The sequence below is a fragment of the Dipodomys merriami genome, unplaced genomic scaffold (genome assembly GCF_024711535.1).
Source record: "Dipodomys merriami isolate MVZ:Mamm:240054 unplaced genomic scaffold, mDipMer1.0.p SCAF_2, whole genome shotgun sequence".
Taxonomy (NCBI): Eukaryota; Metazoa; Chordata; class Mammalia; order Rodentia; family Heteromyidae; genus Dipodomys; species Dipodomys merriami.
Genome location: NW_027203381.1, coordinates 67,804,775 through 67,817,810, shown reverse-complemented (window position 1 = coordinate 67,817,810; position 13,036 = coordinate 67,804,775). Strand labels below are relative to the sequence as shown.

Here is a 13,036-nt window from a genome sequence, read left to right as displayed (position 1 = left end):
GGAAAATAATTGTTACCACCTGCATCCCAACCCTGGCGATCGCACTGGGCGGGACAGACCACAGCATCTCGGTTTGATCTAGAAGTTTATTTATTTATTTATTTATGTTTGCAAAGGTTGTGATCAGCAAACAGGCGGCAGAGCCCCGCCCTATTCACACAGCCAGATCTGGGCTGCACTCAGTGAGCTCTTCTGTGTTCTGTAAGTGTCCCCGGGGTGCGCATTCCCTCACAGCATCAAATGCTCCGCTTCCTTTGTGATATGTGAAACCACAGGGAAGATTTGTTTATTCCCTCACTCGGAGCAAGTGCTGGGACTGGAGGACAGAGCTGCCACAGGGCTCCTGAGCCCAGGCTCTGGTTTGGTTCCCACTGCGCCTTGTACTTTACCATATAGATCCTGTCATCTGACTGGTTGGGAAAGGCTCTCTAGGAGAGGCCAGAGGGTGACATTTCCAGCCTGGGAAGCAGGTCTGTGTAGTGACCATGTGTGTTCTACCCTAAGGCACCAGGGCACCCTGCCCCCTGCCTCCTGCACTGCTGCTGGGCCTTAGCCTGTGGTTATACGTGTAGAAATACTCTGACCTCTTGCAGATACAAGACCTTAAGGCTAACTGAGGTGGTGGAGAACACAGGGACTAGCTCTCTGACCATGTCACCCTCCTCCTCTAAAGGGAAGCATTTGAATGGAGGATCTCTGGCCTTCACATCCTTTAACCTCCATTGAATTTCTTTTTAATTTGGGCTGTAGTGGGGTTTGAACTCAGGGCCTCACATTTGCTTGGCTTGCTGGCTCAGCTGGCATTCTACCTCTTGAGCCATGCTCCAGCTGGCTTTTTGCTGATTATTTGGAAGACAGAGTCTTTCATACTTTTCTGCTGTATCTGGATTAAAACCTCAGTCCTCCAGATCTCAGCCTCCTGAAGACCTAGGGCTACAGGTGTGAACCACTGGTGCCCAGGAAATTGGATTTCTACTTCTGATAAAGAGGAAGTGAAGTTGAGGTCACATCCCCTCCTAAACAGCAAAATCTCTCTTGGCTCTCCACAGCTGTTTTCAGTCTCACTCCTAGGTATGTGCCCAGAGCTGGCTCAAGTCCCAGCCCTTCCCAGTACCACAGAAATGCTAGGCTTGGTTTCTCAGTAAATGTGGTTTGTTCTGAGGCAGAAAGTGGATTAAATTGAGCTTCCCGTGTCTTCCCCAGCCACATTTCAGATTGTTTTCCCTCCCTTTCCCCCTCTTCTTCAAGATCACAGACAAACTAGGGCAGAAAGTTCTACTTACAGTATTGCTATCTGAAGAATGTGAACCTTGGTGTCAGATGCCTGAGTCTAGTCCCTGCTGTGTGACTGTGTGGCTGTGTGGCTGTGTGACTTTGGACAAATTACATAACCTCCCTGTGCATCATTTTTTTTAGCTGCTGTGTCATCCCATATAGTACTCCTCTCTTGGGTCATTGTGAGGATTAAAAAAACACCAGTCCAGGGTCTGGCCTATCCTAAGTCTCTAGGAATCTTGGCTAGGATGAGGCTGCTGACATTGTTGTCATCATAGCCTCATCTGGAAGTAGGAGAGGTTGGGAAAGAATATGGGGCTTTGAGTCCGGGGACCCAGGTTCATCCTGCTGGGGGGTGGGGGTGATGTATTCAGAACCTGGGAATGCATTTGTTTTTGCTGCTGTGAGGCAGAGGTGAAGACGGTTCTGAGGTGGGACTGGCAATGGCTTCAGCCCATCCTTGACTAATGCTGATCTCTCTTCCTTTTCAGACACACGTTCTGGCAGTTCCGCCATGAGAACCCCAACACCAGAGTTGGGGACCCTCCACCTGAGGGGCTGCCTGGCTTCAACAGTGGGGTGATGCTGCTGAGCCTGGAAGCCATGCGCCAGTCCCCTCTCTACAGCCGCCTGCTGGAGCCCTCCAGGGTGCAGCAGCTGGCCGAGAAGTACCACTTCCGTGGCCACCTTGGTGACCAGGACTTCTTCACCATGATCGGCATGGAGCACCCGGAGCTCTTCCACGTGCTGGACTGCACCTGGAATCGCCAACTCTGCACCTGGTGGAGGGACCATGGCTACAGCAACGTCTTTGAGGCCTACTTCCGCTGTGAGGGCCACGTGAAGATCTACCACGGGAACTGCAACACCCCAATCCCGGAGGACTAGCCAGTGCTCACCTGCCTTCCTAGGGCCTGTGGACCTGGGGAAGAGAGGGGTCTCCAGAGAGACCTCGGGGTCAGAGACTGCAAGGCTCCAAGGACTTTGGAATTCAAGCACTGCACATCCCCCACCTGGCTGGTCTCTGTCCTGGGGCCTATGCATTGCTGCTGCTCAGGAACTTTCCCTCCAGAGCTCCAGGCTTCTTGAAGGACAAATACATATACATCTTCTGGAGGGTGTGGAAACAGCAGTTGAAGAGAAGGCGGGAGAGAAAATGGTGCCCTTACCCTTAAAGAATAAAATCCTTTAAAAACTAGCTCTTCTTCCCTCAAATTGATAGGCTTCTGTTTTGTGAGGAAGAGCAAACAGTACTGCTCCAGCTCTCTGTGAGCTCTTACTGAATGAGCCAGGGTTGTAACAAATAGCTTGAAGTGTAAGTGTCCAGGTGCAGACCTTCCTTCCACGGCATCAACCCTGATGGAGCACATCTTTTCCCAGGAGGCTGTGCACCACCTCTTGCAGTGATCACATTGCTTGGTGCAGGCTTCACGATTACCCGCTCTTTGGGGAGAGGCTCCAGAGTCAACTGGGGCTCACACAACACCCTCTTTGTTGGAACATTCTCAGTTTTATCTCCCAATTACATCACAGAAACTCATTTTCTCTTATCCATGCAGACCAACTCCAAGTAACCTGGCTATGCTAAGAAATCAAATCCACCAGCCAAGGACAGAGATTGGCCACTTCAAGAACATGCAGTTCATCCTCTGACCCGGGGAGACTCATTACTCGAGGAGACCAGCAGTCTACAAGTACAACCATGTGGGCTTGGAAAGGGTGAGCCCTGTGGGCTTATAATCATTCCAGTCTCTTCATTAAAAAATTAATAAATAAAAATCATCCTCCTACTTTCCTATGGAGCATGCCAGAGCCTGCCCCTTAGTGGAAGTGAGTGTCAGGTTCTGTGACACTGCAGAGATTGAGCTTCCCCTAGTCCATGAGAGGAACGTTTTGGCATTTTCCTCTTACTTTGTCTTAATTGCATTTCCTTTTTCCATTTCATAAAGACAGCTAATAAACAATCTTTGCAAATACAATGATTCATGGTGTTTGCTGTCTGATCACAGTTTTCAGAGGTTGTGAATGAGGAGACTATAATCAGTGAGGTGTGTTTGCTGCAGGACTCCCCGTGTCTGGTGTCTGAAGATGGCAAGAGTGTGCAGGGAGGAGGTGATGGTCTACTCTGCTTGAACTGGAGAATTCATTGCATTCTAGATATTGGACCATATGCTCCTGGGAGCAAAAGCAACCCCATCCCTTCTTGTATTCTTTAGTCCAGATTCCCCAGCCATACCATGCCCTGATGAAGTGCACCAAACCACACCTCACACCAGGTCTCTGTCGGGGAGGGAGGAGAACAAGTCTATTCTCTTAGTTACTTGGTTTTCTACTCATAGCTACCAGTTATTGAATGCCTGTTGTGTATGAGGTTTATGTACACTCGGTATACTTATGAAAACCTCAGCAAGGTCAGTCCATTCTTATTGATGGTAAGGAAATGAGAGTGAGAAAGAGGCGGGTGGGGGGTAAACAGTTAAAAACTACAAATAATGCAAAATACAATACAATAATATAAAGTAATCCTGGAAGAAATTTAAAACGTTGAATAGGAAAGTAGAAACATAATGTATGCTGCAGCCATATAATGAAATATGCAGTGCCCCAGGAAACTCTTAGAGTATGCTATTGAGTAAAGGAGGAAAAACAAAAGATCGTGTGATTTAGCCTAACTTGATTTTGAAATTATACATGAGTGTCATTTGTGTACATAAAACTAGACATATACATAAAATCCATATGTATCTACCAAGTAAGAGGGGAGAGCAGTCCTGTTAGGCTGTATTTCATTGATTCAGTACCTAAGAAACCACATTTCAAACAACAAATTAAACAAAAATTATTTCAGTGAGGGAAAAAAAACTGGAATGAAGGCTAGGAAATTTTAGACTCAAATTAACTAAGGGACTTTTTCTGCACTAATTTTCAGTAAAGTATTTCTAAAGCTATGAGTGAGTGAGTGTCTTTGGTATTGCAAAGGGAAACAATAAACCAATCAAAAAATGAGGGAAAGCGCCACAGCATCTCCCACCCCGCCCCCAGTACTTTACATGGCTTTTATTACAAGCAAGCAGTTCTATTTACTTTTGTGATCACCCCCTCAGGACCTCCCCCATGTCTGTCACAGAGGCCTTGACCTCACCACCCACAGCCAACAGCAAATCAACAGGAAATCCAGCTTCACTGACAAAGTTAGCTGTGGGTTTTGGTGCTTTCTCTTGAGCATGATTCTGACATATCTTGCAGTGCTGGTTCCTGATTGGGGCCTTGTTATAATCAATGTCATGTAAACACAATCGGGTGTGTAGTACTGTGCTGGCTTCAGGAAATCTTCACAGTTGATTGTGCCCATATAAGCAAGTAGAACAGAAGTCTGCAAGAGAACATTTCTGTGTTGTAAAATAAATTATGCTGGCATCAGTGGCTTGTGCCTATACTTCTAGCTACTCAGGAGGCTGAGATCTGAATGTTGGTCCAAAGCCAGCTCAGATAGGAAAATCTGTGAGACTCAACTAGCAAAAATTGAGAAGTGGAGGTGTGTCCTGAGTGGTAGAATGCTAGCTGTGAGCAGAAAATGTTAAGGATAGCACCCAGGGCCCTGAATTCAAGCTCTAGTACCAGCACATACCATACACACACACACACACACACACACACACACACACACACACACACACACACACAATTATTCACCTATATTTAAGTCAGTATTTTCCATCACAAATAACTTTATAATAAAATACACAATAAATCCTAGACATGTTTCTGAGACAAGATCTCACTATGTAGCACAGGCTAGCCTGAACACTCTGTTCTCCTGACTCTGTCTCCTGAGTGCTAGCATGATTGCAAGCATGTGCCGCTCTGCCTGGCAGCAAAATGCATTTTTAATCACACTCCTCTGCAATTACAGGTAAGTATCACGTTGGTCATTTCACAGTTCCTGATTGGCTATGCTTGACATCAACCATAGAAAAACATAATGTTGGCTAAGTAGGCTCTGAGCCCTTGCCTTTCCCAATCGATGCCCTTGTTCTTTTAAATAAAAGTAATCCAATAATAGCAGCTCCGAACCCTGTTTTCATTTCTCGGACACTCATCTTTTGTGCATGTACAATATCCACTCCACAAGTGATAATGGCCTTGGGAAGGCTTGGGGGCTTGTTGTTGACAAGATTTATTCTTCTATGTGTGTCAAGCCAAACCAACTACCGTGTTCCCAACAATAAATAGCATTTCATTAATGCAGCAGAGCAGTGTGTGTGTTCTGTGGCTCCTACCTAGATCACACCAGAGGTAAGTACAGCTATGACTAGTGTCAGCTCTGACTGAAGGCCCATCTACTCATTTTTAAATATTTCCTGGCTGGATTATTATTTGGGAAGGCCCTGAGGTTGGAAAGGCAAAGTAGGGATGCAAATTGTGGAAGATGATTGGAAATTAGGAGTGAATTGAGCTCCAGCCCCTCTGCTTTTACAGCTCCTTGGCAGCTTTACCAATGAAACTTGTCAGCCTCTGTCACTGCCTGGCTACCTCAGTTGGTAGAACATGAAATTTGTCAGCTTTTGGCTCTGTATGTGCCCAGCTCCCAGGGGGCCTTGCAGGCAGAGCTGCTTTACAGATGATCACAGCATCAGGTCACATCTGTGGGAGCACCGAGACCCCAGTCCCAGCCAGAGGGACCAGGAAGAGTTGCCCTGCGGAGCATGCTAAGCAGACCTTCCCAACAACTCCCTGGGGAGCTTGCACAGGACACAAAGACTCTTCTAGATTTCAGTATTGGCTGTCAGGATGGAGGCAGGCTCAGTCCCAAGGGCATCTCCACCCAGACCCCCATTCTGAAGGGTAAAAGGGCTTCAACTGCACCTATACTCAGCAGACCTGCTGGAGGCCATAAACCCTTAGAGCCGAAGGGGCACTGCACACCTTTGAGGCCTTCCTCTTCTCTCCAGCCTCCTTCTTGAGGTGCAGGGATTGCTCCAGCCCTTCCCTGGATCCCGCAGACCTGTGCTACTGGTGTGTGACTCAGGAGTCTAGAAGCGTATCTGGGTCCTGGTAAGGAGCAAGTTCATGACACCTCTCAATTCATGACCACCCATGGCAACACTGTTCTCTATACAACCTCTTTGCCTTTATGCATTCCCTTTAATTACCATATCCACCCATCCTTCCAACAAGCGTTACAACTTACTTCCTGTATATCTGAGTTCCTACAATGTGACACAGTATGCTTTAATTTAGGCAGCTCTGCCTCTCTCTCTTCTAGTCCTGCTTTTTCTGTCCCTATTCAGCAGTGTCTTTAAGAACTACCTGGGAATGATCCACCCCACCACCTCGCCCTCATTTCCCACCTCTGCTCAGACATAGATACCCACATAGCTTCTGCCTGAGCTTGCCCTGTGTCACATCCTTGTTCACTCTCCTGTGGTCCTGGTAAGTTCTTTGTGTTATAGATCTAGGAGCAAATCCACTGGATGACACAGTTGTAGGTATATCCATTTTTGGCCCAGGAGTACCACTTGCAGACTTAGTAGCCATCCCCTCCCCATCCACACCAGCAAGAGCTCCCCCACTTTCTATACACACGTCTGCTTGTGTTTACATGTCCTGTGCATCGATACACATGTTAGGATCACACTGGAGAGCTATAAAGTGCTTGGCTAAGCCAGGCTCTGCTCTTCCCAGCTGAGGGCTGAGCATTCTGACTTGGTGTTTACAGTTTCCATTCTTGGCAGGTGTGCTGTGGGGGATGTAGGTAATCTCTTCTGTTCAGGTGGCAGACAGTGTCAGGAATGTGGATAGTCTTCCAAAGCTAAGTGAACACCTGCTTAGAAAAATGTAAGCATTTGCTCATGGCCATGAGCAGGCAGCTTCATAGCAAACTTGGATCCATCTCGTCTTGCCCACCTTTTAGGGGAAATTCTCTAATCAGAAAGCAGTGATAGTTCTTCCACCTAGCCATGCTGGTTTCTGTGTCCTCTGTGACTCTTCCCTTCCTACTTCTCTTCCCTGGCCCAGCCTCCCTTCAAGGGCTCCCCAAACCCTCCTGCCACCCCCACATGCTTTGAAATTCTTGGCTGGGGATGTCTCCCTGGTACCCAAGCATACCATGATCCCACAGCATTCCTCCCTCCCCTATTGGGGACAGCTAGCCTCCATTGTCTTCCTAGCCCATGGCCTGTGAGGATTAAGGACCAAATGGGCTAGTGTTTGTGTTCCCAGACTGGGCTCCATGCCTTGGGTGCTACTGATGGCCCTAGGGGCCAGGGTTTACATGGATGACACCTGGGGAACACAGAAAACTCTGAGCTGCCCCCGCTTTTTAGCCACTGTCCCTTGCTTCCACACCAGCCCCAGTAGAAAACATTTACTTTCTACTCCTGTGTTCAGGTACCAAGTGGCATGGCTCAAGTAGTAGAGGGCCAGCTGAACAAGCATAAGGCCCTGAGTTCAAACATGGTAATGTCAAATGCATAATGAAAGTGCCCTCACTGGACCAAAGAAGGTCACCCTTAGGGGAGGAGCACAAAGCACAATGCAATGGCTATGTGCCTCTGATCATATAAAATAGAATCTATTGAAATGAACTCCAGGAAATGGAAACAAGAGGTTTTCCTTTTGTTTTCTTTTTGTTGTGTTTATTTGCTTATCTGTCTTTGTGAAGGTAAGAGGGACACAGAGAAGGAAGGACAGAGGATGAACAAATGCAGCAGTGGTGCTCACTAGACACTATGTTGAAAATGAACTTTACAACTTGTGGGTGGGGATGGGAAGAAAAAACTGGGAGAGAGCAAAAGAAGGGGTGACATTGTCCAAAAGGAGATGTGTTCATTACCTGACTTATGAAACTGTCACCACTCTGTGCATCCTTTATAATTGAGAACAGGGAAGCCACCACATAAAGGCCAAATTTGGAGTCTTTATTGGAGCACTAGAAGGTGGCAGGGAGACTATAGTCACAAAGCCCTACCACCAAAATTACTAACACATGGCTTATATGGTCAAAACCCACACAAGGCTCATGGAATTAATCTTAACAAAGTACAAAGCTGAGATGTGAATACAGTCAAAGTAAATTTTAAAAAAAACACTGAACACTCAAATCTAACAAAGGTGTTAACTATGAGCCCAAACAAATCAAATGTGGACACAATCAAGGGAAATCAAGAAACAATCATCTAAGAGAGTACAAATTTTCTGGAACCTATCTACTCAAAACACATTTTTTTTCTCTTTTTCTTTCTTTTTTTTTTCCCCCCTCAGTCATGGGCCTGAACTCTGGGCCTGGGCACTGTCCCTCAGCTCTTCAGCTCAAAGCTAGCACTCTACCACTTGAACCACAGTGCCACTTCCGGCCTTTTTCTGCTTATGTGGTGCTAAGAAATCAAACCCAGGGCCTCATTCATGCAAGGCAAGCACTCTACCACTCAGCCACCTTCCCCGCCCCCTCAAAACACATTTTTGAATTAAAGAATGTCTTCTATTATTAAGGCCTTTTGCCTAGATCCAGTCTTCTTCATCATAAAAACAATAATAAATAAAAAAAAATTAAAAAAAAATCCTCACTGAAGAAGTCATGCAGAAAAATCTGTTAAAAAGAGGAAATAAGTAGAAGAAGAGAAGAAAGAACAATAGATGGGGTTAATCTGATCAAAGTATAATATACACGATGTGAAAATAGCGTAGTGAATCCCCTTTGTATAATTAATCTATTCTGGTTAAAAATAAATGAAATTGAAAATGAACCACCACAGAAGGCCATCCAGAGCATCACAAAGGCAAGCACACATTGTTGGAAGGAGGTGGGGGGAGGAGAAAAGAGGAGGGAAGAGAGGGAGGGAGAGGGCAGCAGAGAGGTGGATCCACTCAGCCTCCCTGAAGCTAGCAGCAGATGTCTGGATGGAAAAAGTCTGCTCTGCTCTGGATGGCACTGTTTGATTCCCAGACTGAACCACACCCTCATGGTTGGGCTAAAACCTAAGAAGGGAGGGTTGAATAAAAGGAGCTTTAGATAATTAATTAATTAATTTTGTCAGTCATGGGCTTGAACTCTGGGCCTGGGTGCTGTCCCTCAGCTCTTTAGCTCAAGGCTTGAGCCACAGCCCCACTTCCTAAAAGGAGCTTTAGAAAGCAAAGTTCACTGTCCTTTTTTTAAAAAAAAAAAAAATATATATATATATATATATATAGTTGACATTCTTTAAAAGGAAGATTAATGACTTAGCAACATGAGCAAGGAACCATCCTGACCTAAACCAAGATACTTTGACCAGTGCTAAAATTTGGTGCCATTTCTTTTTCTTTAAAAAAAAAAAAAAAAAAAGGAAAAACAGAAGTCCTTGATGAATACTAAGTATGAGGACAGCCCTCTGCTTCTCCTGCCCAGTAGCGGTGGGGCCTACTCTGCCCTCAGGTCACTCCCCCCAGCTGCCTCCCTCCACTTCCTGTTTCTCTTGGGGTCAGCAGGAAGGGGAGAGTTCAATGACCCACATGTGTCACCGGACTTCACCGTTCATAAACAAGCAGTCCACTTTCACAGTCACAGCTGCATTCTGCCTCCTTGCTGTGTTCCCCCACAAAATGGAAACAGAAGGAACTATTATCACCATTGTATAGAGAGAGTTCACTGAGCCTCAGCTAGGTGAAGTTAGGCTAAGCTACCCCAGCTTGCAAGTGGATAGAACTAATACAAGGATGAAGGACTGCAGACTCCCAGCTGTTCTGTCACTCAGTGAGTGCTTATTGGGCTCCTCCTGAGAACCAAACATGGTTTTGCATGCCAGGAATTACAGTGATGATCGATACACACACAGTGGCCACCTTCCACCAGCTTCTCTTCTTGTGGGAAGAGATAAACAAAGAAGGAAAGGTACAAACAAGCAAGATCAGCTCAGTGGCCCCTCCCTTGGCCCAGAACAGAGAAGCAGAGAGCAGCCCAGAAGCTGGCCAGAGCTGCCCGCCCTCCCACATCTGCAGTCCCCAGGCTGCCTTGGAAGGGACTGCCACCCACAACCCAGGGTGCGTGACCACAGGCACTCAGCACCCACACAGTCTTCTAGCCCAGGTTCACACAGCTGTAGTCAATCTAATCCTACGAGGAACCCATTTCCACTTTTCCCTCTTACGCTGTAAGAGGCTGGAATGGTCTCTGGACCTCTGGGAAATACCCAATGACTGGCAAGTTAGGACATGAACCAGTGGTCAAATGTGACTCCATAGGAGGGGCAGACAAGTAGCCCAGATGTGGAGGAGTATGGGGTGGGAGGAGATGGTTGGAGCTCTTGGAAGATGTAGGATCAGACAGAGTCTTAGCAAGTCAGCCCAAATTTTCTGGAGTAGAACATGTTCTCAAGGGGCCAAGACGAGCAGTATAGTCTAGGAGAGCGGCCTCCTAGACTGTCCTCCGTGACTGGAGGACATGGAAGGAGGCTGGTATTCCAAGCTCTCATCTATGCATGGAACAGGAACAGGGGCAGACATGCCCTTTCCCTGTTCTGAGGACAAAAACAACAACAAAACAACCCAACAACAACAACCAAAAGCCTGGTGCTGGTGGCTCGTACCTATAATACTAGGTACTCAGGAGGCTGAGATCTAAAGATCTAAGTTTGAGGCTAGCCCAAGAAGAAAAGTCCATAAGACATTTTATCTCTAATTTATTATCAAATAGCCAAAGTGGAGGTATGGCTCAAGTGATAGAGCACCAACTTTGAGTGGAAAGCCAAGTGAGAACATGAGGCTTTGAGTTTAAGCCCAAGTACTGGCAAAATTAAAAAAAAAAAAAAAAAGGACTACAGCCTGATAAACCAGGTTGGCCTTTTTTTCTACTAGGAAGTCATAGCTTTGGAGTCATTCATGGGTTCAGAGTCCTAGATGGCTGGCTTGTGCCCTATCACTACCCTCTCCTCCTTTGCTATAATGGCCTGGGCAGGCAAGGCCAACCTCTTACCCCCAAGTTCACCCCTGCAAGAGCACTAATGAGCTGCAGGCAGTAGAAGGAATGCTATGTGACTTTGAGCAAGTCTCTTCCCCTCTCTGAGTTTTAAAAGTTCCTCATCAATTGAAAGCAGGTGATGCCTACCTTGCTCCTGAATGATTTGTTGGAGGTTAGATCTCGAGAACCTTTGATTCCAGGGCAGAGCTGGTGAATGGGGGATGGGGGATGGGGAATGGGTAGGACTGATTGGTGCTGGGGAGGGGCTGGGATAGCAGGGATGAGGGGGAGGGAGGGAGAATATAAGGCCAGTGTTTTTCTCCTGAGGTAGAATCCTCTGCTTCTCCCTTCCCATGAGGGCCTTGCAAATCTGGAACAATGATTTTCCTTCATATGTAACAGGGAGACAAGATTGAATTTTAATTTTCCTCCAACCATACTCCTTTTCCATCAAAAAATGAAATTGCTGTGAGGTTTAATAAGGTGATATTAGCAATCAGGAGGGCTGCTAAGCCAGCTCTAGGGTTGCTGGTGCCTCCCTCTCTCATACATGTGCGTGCACGTGAGCGTGCACACACGTGCGTGTGCAAACACACACGCCACACACACACACTGGGGCTGGGTGGGAATCCTCCCCCAGTCTCCAGCAAGAATCCTCTCAACCTCTGAGCCCCTCTTCCCTTCCCTCCAGCAGGGTCCATAGCCTTGAGATCCTTTCAGTGCTCAGTCCAGACCCAGGTTTCTAGGAAAGGTCAAGGGTTTCTAGCTCTTCTCTTTTCTTGTGGTTTCTCTTCCTTTCTTAGAGAATCTCAGCCAGAGAAACATAGCTCAGAGGACACCGATCCCTTAGGTGGAGAACTTGCTAGTCTATAGTGAATCCATTCATCACATAGTTACAGAGCAGGGCTGTGAGCAGCTCTGCCCTGGAGGAAGCCATCAGCCACATAGTTCAGATGCAAGCTGTCATATTACTGAAGCAGGAAACCAGCCACCCCTCCTAGTGATGTGTGGCTGTCTGGGGATGCCTTGCAAGTGAATAAAACTCAAGTGGAGGGATTCTGCAGTCCCAGACTCATCACCGGCTCTTGCCTACTTCACAGAGGGAGTAATGTGATGACAATATAGGAGAGGGCAAGGCTTGTTCTGCCTAGCAGGATTCTTGGAAGAAGTTGGAATTTCTGCTTAATGAATGGTAAGTTTTAGCATTAGGTTTAATTATAAGTACCAGAAAAACCCCAGATCCCAAAGAAACTAAATCCATGGCTATTTCTTTCTCCAGAAATATCAAAAGGTAGATGGGTTCCATTTGTTAGGAAATGGAAAGGCTTGGAAAAATTATATTAAGTGAAGTAAGCCAGGCCCAAAGAAACTTAGGTCCCATGGTTTCCCTTATTTGCAATATCTAGTACTTGTCTGAGACAAGCAGAAAAGGTCAGATAAGTCGATGTTAGGGAAATGAACCCTAAGATAGGTATTCAAATGTTTTTTTTCTTTCATGCGATTGTTTCTAATACATTTATATGATTATTTCTTTGTTGCTTTGTATGTCCCTCCCCCACAGTATAACCTCTGCTTTCACTGTATTTGATGTCGGTATAATTTGTGGAGGGAAAGGGGAAAAACAAATCATTTAACTAGGGATACAGGTGGACCCATTGCACCAATGAGATGTACAAGTTGTTATGTCGAAAATGAACTTTACAACTTTGGTGAGTAGGGTGGGGGGGAGTGGGGAGCATTGGGTGGGGGGGTGGGGGGGAGGATGGGAAGGGGAAACAAAGGAGGAGCTACAATGCTTGATAAGAAATGTACTCATTATCTTGCCCA

At 46.4% G+C, this 13,036-nt stretch overlaps 1 protein-coding gene across 1 annotated transcript in view; it reads left to right on the top strand.

Annotated features, from left to right (window-relative positions):
• Xxylt1 (xyloside xylosyltransferase 1) overlaps nucleotides 1–3,257 on the top strand; it is a 158,643-nt gene extending 155,386 nt beyond the window's left edge. The window contains exon 4 of the mRNA XM_070029875.1: nucleotides 1,767–3,257. Within this exon, the coding sequence (XP_069885976.1) occupies nucleotides 1,767–2,163 (397 nt within the window). The 3' untranslated portion in view covers nucleotides 2,164–3,257. The remainder of the gene's footprint in view (nucleotides 1–1,766) is intronic.
• The last annotated feature ends 9,779 nt before the right edge of the window (nucleotides 3,258–13,036 follow it).